This window comes from Ochlerotatus camptorhynchus, unplaced genomic scaffold, assembly GCF_037179485.1.
Source record: "Ochlerotatus camptorhynchus isolate MF236.1 unplaced genomic scaffold, CSIRO-AGI_Acam_v1.1 ptg000150l, whole genome shotgun sequence".
In the NCBI taxonomy this organism is placed as follows: Eukaryota; Metazoa; Arthropoda; class Insecta; order Diptera; family Culicidae; genus Ochlerotatus; species Ochlerotatus camptorhynchus.
Window position 1 is genome coordinate 1368169 of NW_027040640.1, and position 9584 is coordinate 1377752.

Below are 9584 nucleotides of genomic sequence, written 5' to 3' on the forward strand. Positions count from 1 at the left end.
TCAGCAGGAGGGAAGGTCACTTACGATCTATACAATTTCAGTAGTAAAGACATCCACGTCAGACGATATTCCCGTGGCGCTCTGTGCCACACTATTGTTCGTTTAATTTTATTTTTTTACGTGGTTTTACATTAGCATACTGAAGATTCGAGCAGACGCGTACAGTTGGTGAATCGTTTTTGTTTTAAGTTATGTTGATTTGTTTCTGCAAAATATTAAGTTACATCCTTTTGTAGTCTGCTCGCCTCCAGAAGTACTGCAAATAATTAAATTTTTCTATACTTCATGTGTGAGAACGTTCATCTCAAACATTGGAAAGATAAATAAAATGAATTAGAATCGAATTTAAGTAAGTATGATAGCTGTACCGGTGTTATTTCTTTGAAAAGTCCAGGTTGATCATTTTCTTTCAAGGTAGGGGAAACAGTCCTATTGACTTCTCTGACGTTTGTAAAATGCACAAGTATTAGTGCAGAACTCGAAGCTTTGAATAAACCCAAAGTTCTGTACTAATACTTGTGCAATTCACAAACGTTAGAGAAGTCTATTGTTGCGGTACGTTAGAAGTTAAGAGGAAGACGTGACAATATTGGCTTCTTACTCTTTAATTTCTATTTCTATCTTTATCTATGTTTATCTCTATCTTACGCACATCAAATCAGCCAATCACGAGCTGGTTCACGTTTGACAGAAAAGTGGTTCATTTTTGCCCCCGTATTGTCACCTCTTCTCTTAGGTTAGAAGTAGAAATACTCAGAGGGAGAGATAGGCAGAGAAAACAAAATACAATTCAGCAGCAGGGATTTGTTCCTAAATTATCTTGCAACCCTTGCTAGAAGCTAGCATTTCAAATGACTTTTATTTTTGATTCGATTTACGTGCCAAATAATAACACTAGTTTACAAAACAACATAAAAAGTGTGAACTTTAGTGGTTGCCCAACGTTTTTAATGCAAAATCCTACGCTGAATTCAATGCCGTGGTCAGAAAAAATTAAAGTAGAGCCATTTTTGAGATATACAAAAGTTTTGATTTTTTGAATTTTGGACAAAAGTACGATTACTAAAATGTCAATATCTTTGGAACTAGTGCACCAATTTTAAATCTTTTTTTATGAAAATGAAGCTTAATAAATTTGCTATCGTTCACTAGAATATTATGTCTTAATTAAAAATTTAATTTTGAAGTCATTTAAAAATTTACAGCATTTTTTTAATTTTTCCTGCGAATTTTCCATAAAAATCTTGTTTTAATCAACATTTTTAATGGGATAAAAAGATTCAAAAAATCATTCCATAATTTATTCTTAAAGTCTATTAAAAACTGGAGAAAATGAGCCTTTAATGGATGAAATCGGTTGGAAATTGTCGAAGTTATGAAATTTTTTGTAAAATCATGGAAATTGAATGTTCCAAGATTGGCCGTTGTCCCGCTCCTAGGTTCATGCACCACTTCCAGTAAGCCTTTCTGCGGACGTGTACGCATACGGTGCATTTCACTAACACTACCAGCTGTCACGCAAAATTAAATGGGATATTTTCAACAATATAATTTACGCTAGTGTTTGTGAGACCGCTCGGCGAGAACCTAACGCAACCAACTCAATTTGACAGCTTTCTTTCTTTAACATTGCTTAACGATGTATACGACAAAACGTGAATTCAAGTGTAAAAATGATCCTCAAAAGTTTTGTTACGCGTGTGGCAACTATATATTTACAAAATCGGTCAATTTCACTGCTTCGTTGCAAACTGCATACAGGCTTTATTTTAAAATTGATCCTGGAGACTTTGACGAACCGTGAATTCCAAAAGTATTATGTAGTTCGTGCAAAACGTGCTTGGCTAGGTGGATGTCAGGCGCAAGGTAAATTGATTTTTTGAATAACTTTCATATAAACAATTTATGTACAGCATGGTAGTGCTTTGTTCTTTCCTGATCGACATTATCTTACACTCCAAAAAATCTTCACGTTGATGCTACGTGAAAAATCACGTAACCCCTTAAACACCCCACTTCAATCATTTTCACGTGCCGCAGATCAATGTCAAATGGAATTTTGATAAAATTTACGTGATTTTCATGTCGATTGATACTACGGGCATTTCACGTAAAAAGAATGTGATAAGCATGTACACTCTACAAAGTATACATGTTCAACCTACGTGATAAATCAAGTAGCCATTTCGATTACTTCAACTTCCATTTTTACATGATGGTAGTGAAATTGACAAACATACCATGTAATGTTCACTGGAGCTGATGATGAAAGTGCTTACGTGAAATGGGTTTACGTGATTTACATGTATGAAAAAGTAATTCAATATGGCGTCGACTTCATTAGAGTAAGACTTGCTCTCAGTTTTGGATTTCCTAACACTAACACTGCATAAACTAGAAGTTTTTTATACTATTTTACATCATTCGAAGACCGCGCAAATAATTGTATTTATTTAGATTTCAGAGGCTGGAATCAATATCATAACTCTGAATAAGACAGCGCAAACAGATATTGCATCAGAATGGTCCTGATCAAAGATTTGAGGCAACGAAATGTTCATTATTAATTTTTGAATAGCAATAGAGAAATGCTTGACGTTTAATTAAAAAAATCTAAAAATGTTTAAATATTATTTTCTTGGTATTTTTAAATCCTGTAAACGTTGCTTCAAGATCACGTAAACATTCCGTAAAAATCCATTTCAATATTAGTAAAAATCACGGAACGTAAACGTAATATAAACAATAAATGTCAGTAAATATCATTTAAAAACCACGTAAACATTGCGTGAAAATCTATTCCAAGTTAAGTGGAAATCACGTAAAATTTACCTTACTGTTCACGTTGACCACTAAATGGGAATATTTTTGGCTACATGACATTAACGTAAATGTTACGTGAAAAGTAGTATGGACGAAAGCTACCTATGTTTTCACGTAGATCGGACGTGCATATTTTTTGGAGTGTACTTCATCTATTTTTGATAAGTGTTAATGTCTTACTTACTAACTCACTTATTTGTTATCTGTCAGTCGCTATTTGCGCCGTTACGTGGTGTTAGCATCTACTGATTTTCTCTACAAATTTTCCACTTTCGACCAATTTGGCGCTAGTATCGATAAATTTTCTGTTGAAAATTGCCACTTGGCGCTACTAGCACTTAGTGTCTAGTGTAATTTGTGCAACGCCAGCGCCATCATGTTGTCAAAGAGGGTTTTTAAGTGGGGAAGTCGCCGTTAGTGGTGCTTAAGTCAAATAGGAATCTTTACACAAGTTTTCAGAGAAATTTAGTTCGAGCCTCCATGTTTGTTCTCTGTGTTAAAAAGGCGTTTTGGTTGACGATTCTTCTCGAACTCGCGTGGCGCACTCTACGTTGGTGGTGCCCCTCGCATTACCACTGAACTGTCATCAGATTGAGGTTAACCCCGACGGTGCAAAACCTAAATAAACTGCCAGTTCTACGGTTCTTTCTACTGTGATCTGTCAAAAAATCTTGATAAACGAAAAAGTCAGCTGATCGCAACTGTCTCGTTAACAGCCTTATTGTAACGATTCAAACAAATTAAACAGTGAAACGCTATCAAAGATGGGAAAATCAAAGAAGAGAAACAAGAAAGGTTGGTGGATTCGCGTTTTGATTATGTTGGATACATTTATTTACAATAATTTCTAAGTTTCTAAGTTCCTGAATGATATGCGCATAGCAGAACAGCAACGGCATGTAGAACAAGTGATAGCATCATACAGCGGATCTGCCGGAACATCATCGTCAGGAATCCAACCGGATGGTTCAACTACCGCCCCCCCAACGATCCTGACCACGGAAGATGGCTTCCCCGTGAACACACTATATGCCAACTTTGTCCGCAATCCACAACTCTGCCAGCAGGAGGACGTTGTTCGGAAAATGTTCGAAAAGTACGGACCGGTGAAAGACGTTCGAATAATTGCTAATATCAACAGCAACCCGTTCGGATTCGTTTCGTATGACCGGTGTGAGGATGCACTTCGGTGAGTTTTTTGTTTGTTGTTTAGTTTGATTTTGCAATATTTATAGGTAATATTAATAACTATATTTTTACAGTTATAAGGCGAATGACAATGTAATGTTGAAAACTCTTAATAAATAATACATAATATTAATATTTACAGCTGCTTGCTTCACAAGAAGAGGTTTCCACACGTCTATTTGAGTGTGGCTGACAGCTGGCAGCAGGACGCTTACAAGAAACAAGCCGCCACGAAATTCGTCGAGTCGGATTCGTCCAAGACAACAGGATCTTGTTCTGATGAGGGTCAATCCAGCAGTGGAGAATCGAGCATACTGCAGCTCAATGATGATTGCCTAACGCTAATCTTCAGACAACTCGGTTTGATGGATTTGATTGCGCTGAAAAATACCAATCAACGGCTTGCGTCCGTCGTGCACAACGTTCTGAAACGGTACAGATCGTTTGACTTTGCCGAGCCACATGACAAGCCCATTCTCACAGTAATGGACACAAAGAACATCCTGGAAAATGTGGGTAAATTCATTCAGTGTTTATCCTTGTCAGGAAATCGTTTCGCTCACTCGAAAACAACGGCGGCACCCAGGATTCTAGGTCTGATTCCACGGAATTGTTTCCATCTTAGAGAGTTGGAAATTCACTGTTTTAATATAAATCCGTCAGTTCTGAATACCCTGGAAGGAATTGTAAGTTCACTGGAAGCGTTAACGTTGAATGACTGTGCTGTGGATGACAATGTCGAACGCTGTCTTAACCTTTGCCTAAGTCTGCAGCGTTTACAGCTACGTGCCAACGATACAATTACCGGAGCCTGTCTGAAGACGATTAAAGGCCTCAAAAGTTTGAATGTGGAAAATTGTTCTCAACTCGAAGGTTCTAGATTGTTTGTTTTCTTGCAAAACAATCCACAGCTTGAATATCTCAATATTACCGGGTGCCTGGAGCTACATACAAATGCAATCAGTGCTATTTCCCATTTAACCGAGCTGACGCATCTGGCTTGCAACGACAGCTACTCGAAGGTTGCTCCGGTCAGTATGATGCTGATTACCCGAGTTCTCAAGATCCAATATCTCGAGCTTACCATCAGCAGCACGCCATCCACGGACCGTATGCTGCAAAAGTTTTCCAAGCGAAACTGCTTGGAATATCTGGAGTTGAAAGGATCTCTGGTGGACAGGATCAGCTACAAGAGTATTTTGAAAATGACGGAACTGAAGGAACTAAAAATTATTGGCAGAGCGTGCTTCGGCACCTTTCAAGACGAGCACCTTGAGGAATTCTGCAACAAAACTAACATTGAGAGGTTGCACATCGTCAGATGCCCCGGCGTGTCCGAGGATAAATTGATTGAATTTGTCGATAGAAACCCACAGCTGACGCTGCTGGAGATTCCCAGCGTGTTCCTAACGGAAGAGTTCGTCTTCTCGGTGCTCGATGCGCTGCATCGAAATGGGTCGTTCCTGGTAGTAATTGTCGATAGCGAGGCATGGCAACGTTTGCAGGAAAAGGTGGATGAACTGGTATGTTTAGGATATTTGTACTATTATATGATATCCAAATCCTGTTAATTTCAATTTTGCTTACTTTCAGCCAACTCTGCTGAAAGATAACTGCCGTCTATTGAAAATCAAGGTGGAAACTGATGGTGACCGCTGAGGCTATCGCCGCCTTCAACCCGCTTCGTTATCGATTTGAGATATTAATTTCTATTATATATTTGCTTATTGTTATATTTTTGTTACCTCTGAATTTATTGCCATCAATGTCCATAAGGAATAAAGTTCATAATTAAAATACACCTAGTTTTCAGTGGTAAATGGACAATTTGGATTAGAACATGTTTATTTCGTTTCGATCTTGCTTGATTTGTTGGAAACTACTGTTGTGAAAAGTTGTCGGTGGTTGGCTCAGTGGATTCTTATGCGCCCATATGCGCCGCGGTCTGGTTGTACAGTCGCTGTGGTTTTTCCATACGGCGTATGGTTGCACCGTACGGCATATAGTGGAGTCGTAGTAGCGGTTGCGCAGCCGGGTTGCAGTATGTCTTTGACACATTAGAAATCAATAGATTAATTCAACTTCCTAAGTCCTGTCATAATCTTTAGTATTTTATTTTAAGAATTTGAAAGAAAACGAGTGAATGACAAAAGTATCCGATGGTAATACCACAAACGTTTGTGGTAATACCACAGAGAACAGACATGGAGGCTCGAACAAAATTTCTCTAAAAACTTGTGTAAAGATTCCTATTCGACTTAAGCGCCACTAACGGCGACTTCCCCACTTAAAAACCCTCTTTGACAACATGATGGCGCTGGCGTTGCACAAATTACACTACACACTAAGTGCTAGTAGCGCCAAGTGGCAATTTTCAACAGAAAATTTATCGATACTAGCGCCAAATTGGTCGAAAGTGGAAAATTTATAGAGAAAATCAGGAGATGCTAACACCACGTAACGGCGACGTTTCCACTTATTTTTTACACAAGTTTCTGACCGAACTTGAACGTCTGTTCTCTGTGCCTCTATGCTAGCATCATAGAGGTAACTCTAAGACTAGAAGGCCACAAGGTCCCGAAGAAACGTGCTCAACTTTTTGGCTCAGCTCTGGTACTATCTTCGGTCCCAAGCTAATCGATTCACCCCTCGAAACATGGGAAAATCCACTAACCCCTCATTTTATCAGTCAAACTTTCATAGCGAATCAAAACAAACATTGTGTAGTACTAGAATTTTGACTAGAATGGGATACGTTAATCGTTTGCTTGGGACCAGTAGCACAAACGAAGTGACAGACGAGCCGCTCGAAAACTTTGGTGACTAACCTGCTATTGCAATTTTTCAGTGTACCACATGGCAACACCACTACTACTGGATTGTACCACATGGCAACACTACTACCATAGAGGTAACTCTAAGACTAGAAGGTCCCGAAATAACGTGCTCAACTTTTTGGCTCAGCTCTGGTACTATCTTCGGTCCCAAGCTAATCGATTCACCCCTCGAAACATAGGAAAAACCAATCACCCCTCATTTTATCTGTCAAATTTTCATAGCGAATCAAAACAAACATTGCGTAGTACTAGAATTTCGACTAGAATGGGCTACGTTAATCGTTTGCTTGGGACCAATAGGCTAGTCAAGTAGTGAGCCAATTTAAAATCGTTAGTTTCGTATTGATTGTTGCTACTACTGGATTGAACTAGCATTTTCACCAAATGTACTAGAATGTTTTGGTTCTATCTCTTTCACTCTACTCAAAACTGAAATGCATAAAAAAAATGACAAAATGATACGCACTCTTTGCACACTGTCCCTGGCCGTATCAATAAAAAGAGTTTACTTCCCCATCTTTCTATTGAGGGTGAAAAAAAAAATACAAAATTGATTCTTATTCGCGGTGAGTAGCAGGTTTGCTTTGTGAACACTAACATTTCGTATATCCATTTAAACATGAAGAAATAAATAAAATAAATTAAAATAAGCGTCTCTCAACAAAAGATATTCATAATGAGCTTCTAAAACGAATAAATTTCAGTGATTGTCTTTTGTTACACCCGTCCGTTTCATTAACATTGTTCCCCACCAACTTGAAGTTTCAAGAAGCAGATGAGGCTATCTGTTTTTATGTTCAGTATTTTATTTACTGTACATCATATCTGCATTCGCCCTATTCAGATAACACTAGTTCTTCCGAAAGGTCTGCAACAAAACCGACAGTAAAACGTGGCGTTAAATCCACTGGAAAATTGCCACATTGTATGCAAACCTGAAATTATCGCCCTGAAGTAAGCACAAAATAATTCTTACATTTACTATTTTTTCCTCAACATGTAGTTGTATTTCTTATAGACTGGAAGTTGTCTATCATTACAGCTAACAGTTTGTTGGTGCTAGTATTTTTCATATCCACTTTCTTGATCATTCCTGCTACTGCAACTTGTTCCAGTTATGTCGCCACAGACTTCATCGCCAGGTTTAAAATCCGTCCCATTTTCAGCCTGGAATCGTTGATCTGGCCGTTGGTTCTAGATCACAATCGTTTTCGACGATGACTGAGCGCTTGCTATCTTTTAAGCAGGTAACTCCAGAACACTCGCCAGCAGTATTTGTTACAGCTTCTTTCTCGACGAACAAATCGGGCGCTAAAGCTTGAAGAATAGTCGACTTATGTAAAAAATCCGGAAGTATAGTCAGATTGCAGACGATTTTATTATTAAACAACGCCACGCTTGCATTGCGTTTCCTCCAGGCATCAATGTACTCGAAAATGGTTTCACAATTTCATGCAACGTTGCTCTGCCCCAAACTGGATTCGAAATCAACAATCGAATACGTTATTAATTCGTACAGCTGAATTCCACACCCTGAAATAATCTCGGAAATAATAAAGAGATTTACCACAGACAAACAGACTTAACTCATTGCATATTTATCACTGTAAAACATCGTTCCTAAAACATTACCGCCATCTGTTGAGTACACTGTGGTGAGCAGTGACTATGCGCACCACAGGTGGCAGTACTACCAACTAAATACTTTTAAATTGACCGTTAAATCACAGACAAACAGACGTAACTCTTTGAAAAAGTTTTTCTTGAAAACATAGTATCTCAAAACATAGGACCTCAGTAGCGACATCTTTCAGGCTTCTCGCGGAAAACAAGCTTGCTCGCTAACTCGCAAACAATATTGCATAAAAGTTCTATAGAATGTATAGAAACGTCAAAGTGATCCGATGCCAGCGCTGCGGCGAGTAGTTCGCGGAACTGATAATATTCAAATCAACCGTTAAATGCGAGGGGGGCGACACATCTAAATCTCAATTCTAGATGCTCTACAAATCTCACAATAGCGAATCAAACTTCGAAAAATCTTCTTTGATTTCTTGTATCTACTTGCATCGCGCATCATCTTTTTGCAGGAAATCTTCAAAATCGTCATCAATCTTCTTCATATCTACTCAGCGTGCACGCAGCTAACCACAGCAAAACACAATTTTTCCTGCATCGTAGATAGAGTCGCCCCCCTCGGTTAAATGCGTGAACGAAGATACACAATGAAGAGTTACGTCTGTTTGTCTGTGGTTAAATGCATGTTCGATTAACAACTTGTGAGTGTTATGTCTGTTTGTCTGTGGATTTACTTTTATATCAAGAGCAAATTTTCATTACGTCGAATGTAACAAAGGTAAACAAAGTCGAGCTATCAGTGTCAATCGATTCTCCTGCTATTACACTATATACTGTCCGAATATAGGATCAAATCCCATTTTTAAATTTATTTACCAGTCAAATTGCTTTTTGACGTAATCACCTTCCGATCAAAATAGTTTTCGATGTTACTTAAGTCACCCAATTTCTATGGAGATGCCGTTTGACTTAAGTAACAGCGCTGAGAAACCCGTGAAAAGTGTACGTTCGTCGTTTCGCTTTCTCATTATTAAAGTGAATAAATCGAACTGTTTGTTGCTAAGATGATTTCGGTGGTCCTAAAATGATGAATGGGCTGCACGTAAGGAGACGTAATTGATAATTCTCCCGAATATCCTGGTAAATACACTTTGACTT

The 9584-nt window shown here is 38.4% G+C and overlaps 1 protein-coding gene across 1 annotated transcript; it reads left to right on the forward strand.

The window, feature by feature from the left end:
- Window positions 1-3480: 3480 nt before the first annotated feature.
- On the forward strand, window positions 3481-5759 carry LOC135701173 (uncharacterized). Its single transcript, XM_065221922.1, has 4 exons — window positions 3481-3618; window positions 3676-4012; window positions 4154-5534; window positions 5605-5759. Exons 1-4 carry the CDS (start codon window positions 3588-3590, stop codon window positions 5668-5670), a joined length of 1815 nt encoding a protein of 604 aa, XP_065077994.1. The 5' UTR covers window positions 3481-3587; the 3' UTR covers window positions 5671-5759.
- Window positions 5760-9584: the final 3825 nt, after the last annotated feature.

What these genes read in the sequence shown, in the direction of transcription:
- LOC135701173 (XM_065221922.1), top strand. Translation starts at nt 3,588, where the DNA reads ATGGGAAAATCAAAGAAGAGAAACAAGAAAG. An exon ending in AAAGAAGAGAAACAAGAAAG is followed by an intron (nt 3,619 to 3,675) that starts GTTGGTGGATTC and finishes ATAATTTCTAAG; the next exon opens with TTTCTAAGTTCCTGAATGAT. An exon ending in CGGTGTGAGGATGCACTTCG is followed by an intron (nt 4,013 to 4,153) that starts GTGAGTTTTTTG and finishes TAATATTTACAG; the next exon opens with CTGCTTGCTTCACAAGAAGA.